The sequence below is a fragment of the Schistocerca cancellata genome, chromosome 6 (genome assembly GCF_023864275.1).
Source record: "Schistocerca cancellata isolate TAMUIC-IGC-003103 chromosome 6, iqSchCanc2.1, whole genome shotgun sequence".
Taxonomy (NCBI): Eukaryota; Metazoa; Arthropoda; class Insecta; order Orthoptera; family Acrididae; genus Schistocerca; species Schistocerca cancellata.
Window position 1 is genome coordinate 482,908,527 of NC_064631.1, and position 14,990 is coordinate 482,923,516.

Sequence of the window (14,990 nt, forward strand, 5' to 3'; positions counted from 1 at the left end):
ACCTACTTCAGACTAAGGCCTTTAGACTGAAAGCTCACTTGTTAGCAGTCTTTTTGTTGTGCCTCAACATCTCCAGTATATGGTGAGCAGCAATCTATCCTTTTCATAATATTGTCATTATTTCACCCTGAATTTTCCATTATTTAATCTAAAGGCTGTCAATTCACCTAAATACCAAGGAATTACAATTACAAATAACTTACATTGGAATGATCACACATAAAATATAGTGGTGAAGGCAAACAAAAGACCGTTTCATTTGCAAAACACTTACAAGATGCAACAGGTCTACTAAAGAGACTGGCTACATTATGTTTGTCCATCCTCTTCTGGAATATTTCTACATGGATAGGACTGACAGAAGACATCAAAAAAAGGGCATTTCCATTATCATGAAATAGGGGAGAGCATGTCATGGATGTGATAGGCAATCATTAAAACAAAGGCATCTCCAACGAGACATGCAGATGTGAGTTATTAATTCCTACCAACCATTTTTTACACATTAGAATAATAGAAATTTTTGTACAGAATAGATAGTGTTGTCAAGGAGAAGTATTCTCAGTTTGTTATCAAATTTTACTTTGCTGCCTGTCAGACATCTTATATCATTGGGTAAAGGGTCAAAGTATTATACATTTTGTATTGCAGCATTATGCACCCCTTTTCGTGCTAAAGACAACCTTAATGTATACCTCATTGTTCCTGTTGAACTGTAGTCAATTATTTACAACAAACTTCATGAGGAAACAAATATACTGTGAAGCAGTCAGAGTACCCAAATCGCTAAACAGATTATCATGGGTGGGCACCACATATTATTCTTGCAGCACGTTTTTGTGCAATCAAGACTGTTTCTTAGAGATGAGTTACCCCAGAATATTACTCCACATGACATTATTGAATGAAACTATGCAAAATGTGCCAACTTACTGATTTGTCTCTCCCCAAAATTTGCAATGAGTAAGTCCAAATGTAGCAGCACTAAGTTGTTTTTCGAGGTCCAAAATGTGATTCTTCCAATTTAAATTCTCATCAATATGGACCACCAAAAATTCTGAAGTTTCAACCCTTTTTACTATTTCCTTACCATTTGTTGCACTTATCATTGGTGTTGTATCCCTAGATGTGCAGAACTGAGTATGTTGGTCCTTTTTAAAATTGAGGGTGAGACCATTTGCAGAAAACCTGTCAATGATACTTTTAAGAACTTTATCATTTATTCTACTTCTTTATGCATGCTTGGACTGACTACAACAACAGTGTCATCTGCAAAAAGAACTAATTCTGCTTGTTGTATACTACACAGAAAATCATTTACATATATGAGGAACAGTAGTGGATCTAAGCTTGAACCTTGGGGAACCCCATACGTGATTTATCCCCAGTCAGAATTATGTCCCTGGACTATATTGCTTGAATTACTAAGAACAACTTTCTGCATTCTTTTCGTTAGATAGGACATTATCCATTGGTTGGATACACCATCAACCACAAGAAATGTTAATTTATCTAGGATAATACTGTGATTCACACTGTCAAATGACTTGGAGAGATCGCATAAAATACCAACTGGTGCCAGTTTGTTTAATGTTTGTAAAATCTGGTGAGTGAACCTGTAAGAGGCTTTCTCAGTACAGCAATCCTTCTGAAACACAATCTGTGATTTGCTAAGAATACTATTGTTGCTAAGGTGAGATATTACTCTAGAACACACAACCTTCTCAAAAATTTTGGAGAATGATGTCAGCAGAGAAACAAGTCTACAATAAATGCAGTAGAAACTCTTGTGACAGACATACTTGTGCTGTACTACTAGATCTGAGTAAAGCATTTGATACTGTATCCCATGAAATACTAATAAATAAACTAGAGTGCTATGGTGTCAAAAATAACGAACTGGCATTAATCAGATCATATCTGTCAAACAGAACTCAGGTAGTTATAGTAAATAGCCAGCAATCAAATGCCCTACCAGTTGTAAGAGGCGTGCCACAAGGCTCAGTGCTTGGACCTTTTCTCTTCCTGGTATACATGAATGACTTGCCTACTTTCATGCTTCACAAGTCAATAATATATGCTGATGACACAACCCTGATTACCTCAGATAACAAATTGGAGGAAGTGAAGAAACAAACAAAAGTAATGCTTGAAAAGTCTGCCATATGGCTCCACAGTAACAAGCTGATACTCAACAGTAGCAAGACAAACTATGTATTTCTTCTTGCACAATCTACAGGAAAAATTAAATGAGTATGACTGTGTAAGACTTCTAGGAATCCATCCGGACCCAAAATTAACATGAAACACCCACACGGAACTGTTATGTACCAGACTAGATAGAGTAGTCTTTTTGTTAAGGAAACTAAAAACATTAGTTTGCAGAAAGCAACTTTTATCTTCGTTTTAGGCCTTCTTTGAATCTCACTTACAGTACGGAATAAAATTATGGGGCAACTCAACTGGTGCTGACAGTGTTCATGTGGCAGAAGAAAGCAATTTGAACAATTACAGGTATTAAAAGCCAAGAATCATGTCGAAAGCACTTTAAGGAATCTTAACATTACCTTCTCTGTGTATAAAAATGTGTCTTTTTCCCATAAAAAAAAAAAAAAAAAAAAAAAAAAAAAATACATACCTTACCTTCCAGAACAGATGTTCATTCACATGATACCAGATATAAAAACAATCTTGATGTAGACTTTACTAGGCTATCTAAGGTCCAAACTAGCTTTAAGCAAACAGGATTAAAATTATATAACAAGTTACCACAATCACTGAAAGACCTACAAGGTGATGCCTTCAAGAAGCAGCTGCACAAATTGTTAGCTGATAAGTGTATCTATGATGTTAATGAATTATAATGTAGAGAATAACTCTTTATCCTCATGTAATGTAATCTGAATGTACATAGTTTCCCAATTTTAGATTCCCTATCAAATGTAATGTCAAAACTGTCTACTTCAACAAATGTTGGCTAATGACAAGTAATAAATAAATAAAAATAAAAGTTGATAATTATTGGCATCTTATCACCTTTTTTTTCTTAAAGAGCAGTCTCTCTGGAAAAGTGTCTCGAGTTAGTGATGTATTGTATATTTCAGGTAAGACTGGGCTTATTTCACGGTAACGAATTTTTAGTACTCTATTGGAAACACCAAAACTAGACTAGCTATTTCTGAGAAAATGTATAATTTTCTTCATTTCAAAAGAAGATGGTAATACATTCATATGATTGAATTGTATTAAAGTCAGATTTTCAACATACTGCTGTTATTTTGCTCTTTAACTGTTTGTCCCTATGCTTTGTGCTTTATTTAAGAAATGTTTATTAAATGCAATTGCCACCTGTGACTCATTATTTATAGCCTTTCCATTCAGTTCACTAGTGCCATTGCATTGTTCTGTGACTGGTTGTCATGTGTCTTGTTTCACTACAATCCATACTGCCTTAAGTCTTTTTTCAGAAGTACTGATTTCTGATGTTATGTGCATATTCTTTGATTTTTTTAAATAACTTTTCTCAGCACTTTTGAGTATTTTTTTCTGCACAAGTACTGCAGGAATTCCTTCTTGTTCTTGCCAAAAGATACATTTCCCTTTTTCTTTCATAAGATACTTTAACCCCTCTAGTGATCCAAATCGTATTAAAATAAGAGTAATCAGAGCTTGCACAGAAAAATTTTAGTGTTCGTCTTTTCCCAGTGATGTTCAAGTGTGGAACTGTAGAGAATTAGTGCGAAAGTGCTTCGCTGAACCCTCTGCCTGGCAGTTAAGTGTGAACTGCAGAGTAGTCATGCAGATGAAGATGTAAGGTACATGAGGAGAGTGAATATTGTTTTTGATATAATAACTTTTAATTTATTTGTTGTAATATGTTAATTGATTATTTGGAGACATCTCATGTCTGTGATGTGAATCACCACCTCTTGGTGGGTTGCAGAAGTGGTGGTATCTGGCAGTGACATGAAAACAAACCAACATAATGCCTATAGTTTACAATGAAGTACATTGTTGTTAGGGAACCAAACTGTTGTTCATTTTATACACTGAATATGTGAGAGTTGGTCTGTGTCTATTCTCTTGGTCTATAGTCTTCTCATATGTTTAAAGGAGAAATAGAGTCAGTGAGAGTTGTGTTTGTATAGTAGTTTGTGGTAATGTACATCAGGAATACAACACTTAATCCATCCTGAATTATTGTGGTTAACTTCCGAGTTGAATAATAGATGTATAATTATGTACTCTTAAGTGACTAGGACAGAAATGGCATACCTGATGTGGCAGCACAAATATACACAGTAAAAGAAACAATTTTACATTATTACAATTTCGAAACAAAATATAGCACAAAATATTAAAGAAGAGAGATTACTTTGGCCGCTAATAAATATATGATTTGATTAAAAAGAGAAAAGCAAAGTTTGAATATTCATTTTTGTGGCTTTAAATACAACAAGGTTTTAATATTTTCCAGTTAGGTATTCATGATTAAAAAGTATTTGGTAAAGAAGTTCACAATATTTATCTTACAGTGAGATCAGGTTCCTTCGCATATGCATGGGCAATTTATGAACAAGTTTCCAGCAGAGTGGATTTAGATTTTTATTAAATTTTGTTACGTACAGAAAAGATGAGAGACTAAAATGAAGACATACAACGATGTTTGGGTCATGTGATGTTGCTTCACCACTTTAACAACACAGGTAAATTTGCTACCAAAAAACCTTTATTTGGCATTTACATTTGTTGGCTTCACTATGTCACATCCAAATTATCACATTTCAATATCATTGAAACTTTAACTACACTACAGATTACTTTTGTCAGAACAACCAAACTGACTGATTTCAGCCAAACACCAGCTGTATGTCCTTATTTTGGCGACTCATCTAAGTTAGGTCAGAGAGGTTCACTAGTGTTAAACTGCAATAACAGGAACAAAGTCACTTAAAATATTGCGATCAGCATAGTAAGATTATTGTTGGCACAGATGCGAAACATATATTTACGAAATAAAAGTACACCAATGGGAGGAAAGAATGAACCGGCAATATATATTAATCTTCGGGAGTACAGTACTTGGTCTTCATGGTGTATTTCTGTAACTTATGTGAGAGAGCACATATGTAATGTAGTCTTGCTATGTGAAGCAGTTACTTACTGACTAAATCCACAAAGCTTAACTTCCTGGGCATGTTGAGTTTATGCTGTGCTGCATTAAAATAAAATAATCAAAAGAGAACAACAAAAATCTGGAATGAAATAACAACAACATGAATTACGATAGATTAGTGCTCACCACACAGGAGGCAGCACTGAGCAGCAGACCAGCACATTTAAAGCTACACTGTTAAATATTAATCAGCTATTGGACAAAATCCTCCAACACACACACACACATATATATCTAAAAACAAAGATGATGTGACTTACCAAATGAAAGTGCTGGCAGGTCGACAGACACACAAACGAACACAAACATACACACAAAATCCTAGCTTTCGCAACCAACGGTTGCCTCGTCAGAAAAGAGGGAAGGAGAAGGAAAGACAAAAGGATATGGGTTTTAAGGGAGAGGGTAAGGAGTCATTCCAGTCCCGGGAGCAGAAAGACTTACCTTAGGGGGAAAAAAGGACGGGTATACACTCGCACACACACACATATCCATCCACACATATACAGACACAAGCAGACATATTTAAAGACAAAGAGTTTGGGCAGAGATGTCAGTCGAGGCAGAAGTGCAGAGGCAAAGATGTTGATGAATGACAGGTGAGGTATGAGTGGCGGAAATTTGAAATTAGCGGAGATTGAGGCCTGGTGGATAACGGGAAGAGAGGATATATTGAAGAGCAAGTTCCCATCTCCGGAGTTCGGATAGGTTGGTGTTAGTAGGAAATATCCAGATAACCCGGACGGTGTAACACTGCGCCAAGATGTGCTGGTCGTGCTCCAAGGCATGTTTAGCCACAGGGTGATCCTCATTACCAACAAACACTGTCTGCCTGTGTCCATTCATGCGAATGGACAGTTTGTTGCTGGTCATTCCCACATAGAATGCATCACAGTGTAGGCAGGTCAGTTGGTAGATCACGTGGGTGCTTTCACACGTGGCTCTGCCTTTGATTGTGTACACCTTCCGGGTTACAGGACTGGAGTAGGTGGTGGTGGGAGGGTGCATGGGACAGGTTTTACACCGGGGGCGGTTACAAGGGTAGGAGCCAGAGGGTAGGGAAGGTGGTTTGGGGATTTCATAGGGATGAACTAAGAGGTTACGAAGGTTAGGTGGACGGCGGAAAGACACTCTTGGTGGAGTGGGGAGGATTTCATGAAGGATGGATCTCATTTCAGGGCAGGATTTGAGACAGACATCCTTCATGAAATCCTCCCCACTCCACCAAGAGTGTCTTTCCGCCGTCCACCTAACCTTCGTAACCTCTTAGTTCATCCCTATGAAATCCCCAAACCACCTTCCCTACCCTCTGGCTCCTACCCTTGTAACCGCCCCCGGTGTAAAACCTGTCCCATGCACCCTCCCACCACCACCTACTCCAGTCCTGTAACCCGGAAGGTGTACACAATCAAAGGCAGAGCCACGTGTGAAAGCACCCACGTGATCTACCAACTGACCTGCCTACACTGTGATGCATTCTATGTGGGAATGACCAGCAACAAACTGTCCATTCGCATGAATGGACACAGGCAGACAGTGTTTGTTGGTAATGAGGATCACCCTGTGGCTAAACATGCCTTGGAGCACGACCAGCACATCTTGGCGCAGTGTTACACCGTCCGGGTTATCTGGATATTTCCTACTAACACCAACCTATCCGAACTCCGGAGATGGGAACTTGCTCTTCAATATATCCTCTCTTCCCGTTATCCACCAGGCCTCAATCTCCGCTAATTTCAAATTTCCGCCACTCATACCTCACCTGTCATTCATCAACATCTTTGCCTCTGCACTTCTGCCTCGACTGACATCTCTGCCCAAACTCTTTGTCTTTAAATATGTCTGCTTGTGTCTGTATATGTGTGGATGGATATGTGTGTGTGTGCGAGTGTATACCCGTCCTTTTTTCCCCCTAAGGTAAGTCTTTCTGCTCCCGGGACTGGAATGACTCCTTACCCTCTCCCTTAAAACCCATATCCTTTTGTCTTTCCTTCTCCTTCCCTCTTTTCTGACGAGGCAACCGTTGGTTGCGAAAGCTAGGATTTTGTGTGTATGTTTGTGTTCGTTTGTGTGTCTGTCGACCTGCCAGCACTTTCATTTGGTAAGTCACATCATCTTTGTTTTTAGGTATATTTTTCCTTCGTGGAATGTTTCCTTCTATTATAACCATATATATATATATATATATATATATATATATATATATATATATATATATATATATATACTTAAAAACAAAGATGATGTGACTTACCAAATGAAAGTGCTGGCAGGTCGACAGACACACAAACTAACACAAACATACACACAAAATTCAAGCTTTCGCAACAAACTGTTGCCTCATCAGGAAAGAGGGAAGGAGAGGGAAAGACGAAAGGATGTGGGTTTTAAGGGAGAGGGTAAGGAGTCATTCCAGTCCTGGGAGCGGAAAGACTTACCTTATGGGGAAAAAAGGACGGGTATACACTCGCACACACACACACATATCCATCCACACATATACAGACACAAGCAGACATATATTGGTCTTTAAATATGTCTGCTTGTGTCTGTATATGTGTGGATGGATATGTGTGTGTGTGCGCGAGTGTATACCCGTCCTTTTTTCCCCATAAGGTAAGTCTTTCCGCTCCCGGGACTGGAATGACTCCTTACCCTCTCCCTTAAAACCCACATCCTTTCGTCTTTCCCTCTCCTTCCCTCTTTCCTGATGAGGCAACAGTTTGTTGCGAAAGCTTGAATTTTGTGTGTATGTTTGTGTTCGTTTGTGTGTCTGTCGACCTGCCAGCACTTTCATTTGGTAAGTCACATCATCTTTGTTTTTTAGGTATATTTTTCCTTCATGGAGTGTTTCCTTCTATTATATATATATATATATATATATATATATATATATATATATATATATATATATATATATATATATATATATATATATATTCTCTCTCTCTGAATGTTAGTGCAGATGATCTCTGGTTTGACTCACGGAAGAACATCATGGAAACTCTGCAAAACCTGAATTGGCAGGCACTTTAAGACAAAGGCCAACTATCCTACAAATGCCTATTTATAGTTTTGAGAACCAGTATGAAGTGAGGAATCTACAAATATACAACAACTCACTCCCCCCTCCGAATAAATTGCTCCTGCAGAGACCATGTAGACAAGATTAGTCTAATTACAGATCACACAGGCATTTATGCACTCATTCCTACCAAACTTCATAAATGAGTTGCACAAGAACAATGTAACATGTGACACCAAGAGAAGAATACCTGGCGCACACTTACTGGGACCTGCAGACACCTGGACATCTACAGTCAGAAATAAGTTACACATTTGAGAAAAGCAGCAATCAGAAAATACCACCGATGACTGTAAAGGCAATAATGATTATCAAAAATATCTTCTATACTCTATTCTTCTATGCTACAAGGAACAAATTTTGCTGCTAGCAGAAAAGCTGCTACAGTGACAAACAGTATGAAATCAGGCTATGTACGACGACAATGCAAAGAGAGTTTTCCAGCCCTCAGATCTACAGTAACAAATAACTAAACGTGGTGTGGACTTTATTTAAAATATTTGTTACTTATATTAGACCCCACTTGGGCACTACGGCAATGCAACAAAACAGTTGAGATATGTTCATTTTGTGTCTTGGGAAATACTATGAAACGTATGAATCCCATGAAATTTCTCTGTTGGTATTATTGCGGGAACTGCTGTTATCCATTTTATATTAATTTCAATCTAATCACATTAAGTTTTCAATAGGCATTATGTTTAAAGCAACATGAAATCTGAATGGTAGCATAAAAGTATCATATACATATGTCTGAACCAAACTCCCACAAACAAATGATGAGACCAGAAAACCAATCACCTCTGATTAATTTCTCGTAGCTGAGATACACGGTAATGTAAAATTTCGTAAAAGACATTCTTGGCAAAGGCAAACATGATGTTTTTCACAAAATAATCAACTATGCATACATGAACTACAATTTATAGTATACAATACGGTGTATGACTTAACTACAAGCTGAAGTAAAGTACTGCTGACTTACATTTGCCACATTCCACCAATAAGGCAGTCAACTTGGCCAATTACAATGCCAACACAGTTCCAGACACCCAGCCCAATGGCAACTGTAAAGAAAATTACACACAAAAAACAAGTTATATTTGGTACGCCGTACTTCCGTCAATGTGTTTCTATATAGTATAACAATAGTACCTAAACTGCCCACGGTTCCTAATCCACGGCCTGCATATTTCATCCACCACGGGATGTCATCTTTAGCTACAGGATCTTGACCTGGTCTCTGCATTAGGGCACCAATTTTTTCTGCAAAAGACTGAAAGAGGGATGAGAATTACTGAAATGTCTGCCAAGTAATCACGTTCTCTCTAAACACCGAATACAATACATCACACGGACCATCTCTCAGCCGCTGTAATATAGTCAGTTACAGCGGAGCAGATGATACGGTCAAACAATTGCCAAGCGACGAAGCGAAATACAGAGGCTTAGACACGTATTACTCGTCAGTTGACGTTTCCATATAACAAGCTTGTACTTGGTATTACTTGCTTCAGTGTTTAATTTTTTAATGAGCCAGAATAAGGCTGTTAATTGATGGCATTTTAAAAATATATGACAAATACTATACAATCTGTCATATGACACAACTCGCAAATCAAAGATCACGCCTTATCACACGTACTTCAAACCCCGCACAGGCAAGTTCAATATCAGGATATCTTCTGATACGCAACGACAAGCAAGACGAAATACAAAGTAGCTAATATAACAATAGGCTTATTTTATGCGGCCTAAGAACCGGCTAGGACGATTACAAGAGTTTAATAAAAATGAAGTATATGTTGGTCTCGAGGACAGATAATCAACAACAGAATCTTAGGAAAGGTATTACATAGGAGAGAAGAAGGAAGGGTCTAATATGATACAGAATTAGTCTCTTTTTCACAAACTGAAATTATTTTGTGGGAGGAGTTACGTCTTTGGGATATGCATATCGAAATAGCAAAGATAATAGAATATGTGCAAGATTCGTACGAAAGGGTCAACAAATCAGAGGTGTTACTGGTGCTAGTTTATTTGGATTGAGACGAAAATAAATTAATATGTCACGTAACCAGTTATTAAAATGCACGGCATCACAATTCTTGTAGTCCCTGTAACAAGCGATAGTGCTTGTTATATTTCAGTGGTGGAGCATAATTTTGAGAAGCAGTAAAAACTCACGTATCAAAGGTGAGTTAAATTATCCCCCACTGAATCAACAGATGTAATTCTTCCTTTTAAATATAACGATAAATATAATTGGCACCTCCGAATTGTTGCAAATGGTCATAAGATGTTACTGGAGAGTCTTGTCAGACTGTAAATGTTAGACTGGATCAACATCCGGTAGCTATGTCACTTATTTTTATTGTTATATTTTTGTTGACAACACATTGACGGTAACTATGGTCGGAATGACTACAGATTCATCATTTTATTCACCCTTTGTCAAGCTAAACCCTGAAACAGAGAGAAAACTTTTAACTTGCAATGATCATGTGCAACTGTTGTCAGTTGCCAGTACTAGGAAACGATTATACTTGTGAAACAGTAACGGTAAATTGGGTGTCAATAGATACGCGTATTGGTAGCAACAGTAATATAAGCACATGACAGAATCACAAAATCAAACCACATGTGCAGGCCCTAGTTATTTCTATAATAAAGTGAATAATGCCAATGTAGTATTAAGTAATTAATGTAATTACTTTGAATTGACGTTTTGTTTAGGGTTGTATTTAAGGGCAAATTAAATTTGCCTTATTGAATGTTGACACCACCAAAAATCTTTGTGTGTTGGTGTTGTAGATTGACTCTGCGTGGGATTGGGCTGCCCAGCCGCCCTTGCGCCTCCATCTAGCCCAACAAGCTCGCAGCAGCAGGATGGGTGAAATGGTGATAGGAGAACGTCCACCGTCTCCTGCTCGCTTAGCACATACTTCGGAAAAACATCCAAGAGTTACTCTGACGGAGTTAAATGTACTGCGAAGGCACCGTGAACTCTGTGATGTGGTTCTCAATGTTGGCACCCGCAAGATCTTTGCTCACAGGTTAGTAGTACTTTACACTAAGGTTGAAAATGTTATTTCTTACTAAAACAGTTAATTCTTTGATGCTTCATGTCTTGCTAGGAAGGTAATGATGGACTGTCTCCTCATTAATTTATTATATGTTGTTCTCTGGGCAATAGCAAGGAAAGTTCCAGTTTTCTAAGTGACATACAGGATTACAAACTCAAAGCAGCAGCATTTGTCTGTTTTATTAGTTTGTGAAGAATTAATGGTTTGAGAATGGTAGGGTAAATTTACATATTGGATCCCCCCCTCAATCTTGGTTGTAGTGACCAACTGATTTGTAGCACATCTTGAGGTCTAGGTTAGGTTTAAGGTGACAATTTGGTCATGAGTTAGCGAAGCCAAGAAATGTGAAAGCAGAAAATTGGGTTGTAGTAATAAATTGGCTGGAAGCGAAGCCTAGGCTGATGTTGACATCCAAATAGTAAAAGAAATAGGATGATGATAAATTATTCAATTTTGGGGACTGTAACTGAGAAACAGTTTTTTTCAATACACCATACCACAACAAGAAAAGTGGCTCTGGTTAATGTATTTAAATGGAATCAGGCTATTCCATAAAATTTTGACAGTTATTATTGCTGTTTTCTAGTGAGGTGGGAGAACCAATTATTTATGTCGTATCCTCATGCTATATTACAAGGAGTAGTCTGAAGTTTTAATTATCACCTGAAAAAATACAAAACAACCATGAAACTTGACAAGTGTGTTAGTCCTTTTCTACATATTCAGCCGTCACTATGACAGACTTTGCCAGTGGTGATTGATTCATCAGATACCCTGATTGTTGATGTCTCCGTTGTGATTATTCAGGAAATGTTCCACATCAAAAATCGCATCACTGCCCCATAAATACCTGCTACACAATGATTTTTTTTTCTTCTGTGGAAAGAGGAAGAGGTCAGTGGATGCCATTTTGGGTAAATACAGAGGATGGGGAGGAAAAATTTGATAGTCCAAAGAATCAGCGTGTGTGAATGTGTCCTGTGCAGAATGAGCTGGGGCATTGAGATATAGCGGAAATGCCTCATTGGACAACTTCTGACACTGCTTTGTTTTGACAACCTCCCGTTACCTCAACAGGATATTTCAATAATATGCTCCCGTGGCAGTTTGCCACTGACAAGCATAGTGTGTTAGGCACAGTGTCAGTACCCCCGCACCAAAAAAGAGTCAGCAATTCCTTTTCTGTTGATTAAAAGAAGACGGCATGTTTCACTTTTACTCTACTTATTTTATTGATTGACAACTAGTTTCTGCCTTCTGGGCCATTGTAAAATGTTGGTATTAGAAAAATGGGCCATATGTGATGAAATGGCAGCTGCCAAACCAACAAGAAAGCATATGTAAATCAAAGTGAATAGACCACACAAATTTAGAGACATAATAATAATACAGAAAGCACCATTTTTCTGCTGCATAAAATCACTTTATAATGGCATGAAAAGCAGCTAAACAAGTTGTGAAACAATGAAAAGATACAGCAGAAGTGGAAAATGACACCATGTTTTATTAAATTTTTAGCTCTGGCACCCCCTATGAGGAAATTTACTCGATGATGGTTGGGTCTTTGCTTTTTTTGCAGTGATAGTCACACATTCCCACTGGTTGCTATACACCTTTTCTTGGGGTTGTAGCGATATACCAAACACACTCTCATGATGATTACGCAGTTATGAAAGTCTGGATTGGCTTGACACAGGAACCCAATGGGTGGCACCTACGTATGATAGATCACACAGTAGTGCAAGATTTAAATGTGTATCAGGACTGCAGGCTGGCACCTGCAAACAAGCAAAAAATTGTTTATGTACTTTATTTTTTTCAGATGGTAATTAAAAATTTAACCATCCCTCATATGCAACTCTTTCTATGACGTCAGTGCCACCCAGTAGATTCATGATGCTTATACTTTCCTCAGTATGTGTGCTTAGGGATGCCATCTTGGAAGAAACCATGGGCTTAGACAACTTTTCAGTTGTGTGGAATGAAGGAAATGCTAACAGTTTACTACAAGATTTATCATTAATGTAATCAATTTGTTGTACCCTTAATTTCGAAACATACCGGAATTTAGTTTTAATAGTATGTTAACACAATAAACAAAAAAGAAAGTCTCCTCTTCTTCATTCTTATTTTTAATATATGGATTTGCTATTTAAACTTGAACTGAATTTATAATGTATATTTACAAGCAATATTCAGTTCAAAGCTCAGATAAGAGAGAGAGAGAAAATTATGAATAAAATGTTCAACAGTGACATGATCACTGTCTTGTGTTTTTGTTTGCATGTTTTGTGTTGCTCTTTACTACGTTCAGTAGTCCTTCACAGTGCCCCTCTCTTTCGGAAAATACAATAATTTCCTACAGTGAGAAAAAATACATTTAATTGGACTTCTCTTTTCACAAAGACTATGGACACCACATTTCTTTCTTCTGCCTGCTAGTTCATCATCATACTGAAGATTCTTTCAGCAAATGGTTTACTAATAGGAATTGAAAGTATGTATCATTTAAGCCTAAGCAGTTGGAAATAGGGACGGGGGTCCAAGCTTAAAGAAATCTATTCAGTTCTGGTCATCTGCTTTACTTCTATCAAGTCTAGCATACGCACTCTGAAAATCACAGAATTCATTATATAGCTGACCTTCATCCAGCCTGAGATTCAATTTATTGGTAAAGAAACATACTGCTAATGCAGATTAAAAACTTCTTGTTCATTGAACACATTGTTCTCAGAAAACCCATAGTTTCAGCACAAATAATCAAAGCAACATGCCAAAAAACATTGTGCAATATTTTCAAAACTCAGCCTCTTTGATTTCGCTATTTCTTCCAGAATTTCATGAATTTTCTTTCCTAAGAACCTGTCTTGGTTCCCACTCTCTAGCTTGCACTTAAGGTCCTTTATTATTCTTCCCAGTTCAACAGATGTGACTTACCCATTTTCAGTTCTCTAACAGCAGTTTCAAGCAGTGTCAAAATATCCTGCAGAAAACATAGATAACAGCCATGAAGTGAATGGTCAGTTTCTTTATTTATTTTAGGTATTTATTTAGTTGTCCGTAGATCATGTAGTACAGCAGTGTCAGACATGTTAGAAACTTAACACTAACAAAATAGGATAAGACAGGAAATCGCTATGACCTAATTGAGGGAAACATCCAGCATTTACCTTAGCAACAATGGGAAGCCATGGAAAACCCAAGTCAGACTGGCCAGACAAGAAATAAACCCCAATTCTCCTAAATGTGAGTCCAGTACATTAAGATTGTGGTATCCACCTTGCTCAGTAGATGATCGGAAATTGAATCACAAAATACATCATCTGCATTGTCAGTGCAGTGTGCACATTAAGTAAATAAACAAAAAAGAAATTTTGAAAAGAAAAACACTACTGAAAAAGTGAAAACACGTGAACAAACTACATAATGCTGTGGAAAAGTACAAAATGTGCAATAAGTCAACAGTGATGTAGGTAAATCATGAAACTTTAATTTAAAACATCCATTGAAAAATAAAACACATGAGCAAATTATGTAGCACTGCTAAAGTGTAAAGCCTGATCACATGAAAACCTAGAGACACAATAACCATCACAGTTAGGCTAGCAGCAAATCCCTTCTCAGTGGAGGTGTATCACAATGC

General features: G+C 37.5%; 2 protein-coding genes across 4 annotated transcripts in view; one reads left to right on the top strand and one right to left on the bottom strand.

The window, feature by feature from the left end:
* Positions 1-9,917, bottom strand: part of LOC126088575 (calcium channel flower) — a 69,298-nt gene extending 59,381 nt beyond the window's left edge. Inside the window, exons 1-3 of one of the 2 annotated variants that reach the window (XM_049906769.1) lie at positions 9,621-9,916; positions 9,417-9,537; positions 9,247-9,328 (exon numbers count right to left, since the gene is read on the bottom strand). In XM_049906769.1, coding sequence (XP_049762726.1) covers positions 9,247-9,328; positions 9,417-9,537; positions 9,621-9,623 — 206 coding nt within the window. In that variant the 5' untranslated portion in view covers positions 9,624-9,916. Of the gene's footprint in view, positions 1-9,246; positions 9,329-9,416; positions 9,538-9,620 lie in introns of both variants that reach the window. The other variant, XM_049906770.1, reaches the window with a different exon arrangement.
* A 322-nt stretch (positions 9,918-10,239) lies between these two features.
* The window catches only part of LOC126088574 (kelch-like protein diablo), a 74,489-nt gene continuing 69,738 nt past the window's right edge, over positions 10,240-14,990 (top strand). For both annotated transcript variants that reach the window (XR_007519970.1, XM_049906768.1), the window contains exons 1-2: positions 10,240-10,457; positions 11,076-11,317. Coding sequence is in view for 1 of the 2 variants with exons in the window: in XM_049906768.1 (XP_049762725.1) it covers positions 11,151-11,317 (167 nt within the window). In the remaining variant the exon portion in view is untranslated. The remainder of the gene's footprint in view (positions 10,458-11,075; positions 11,318-14,990) is intronic.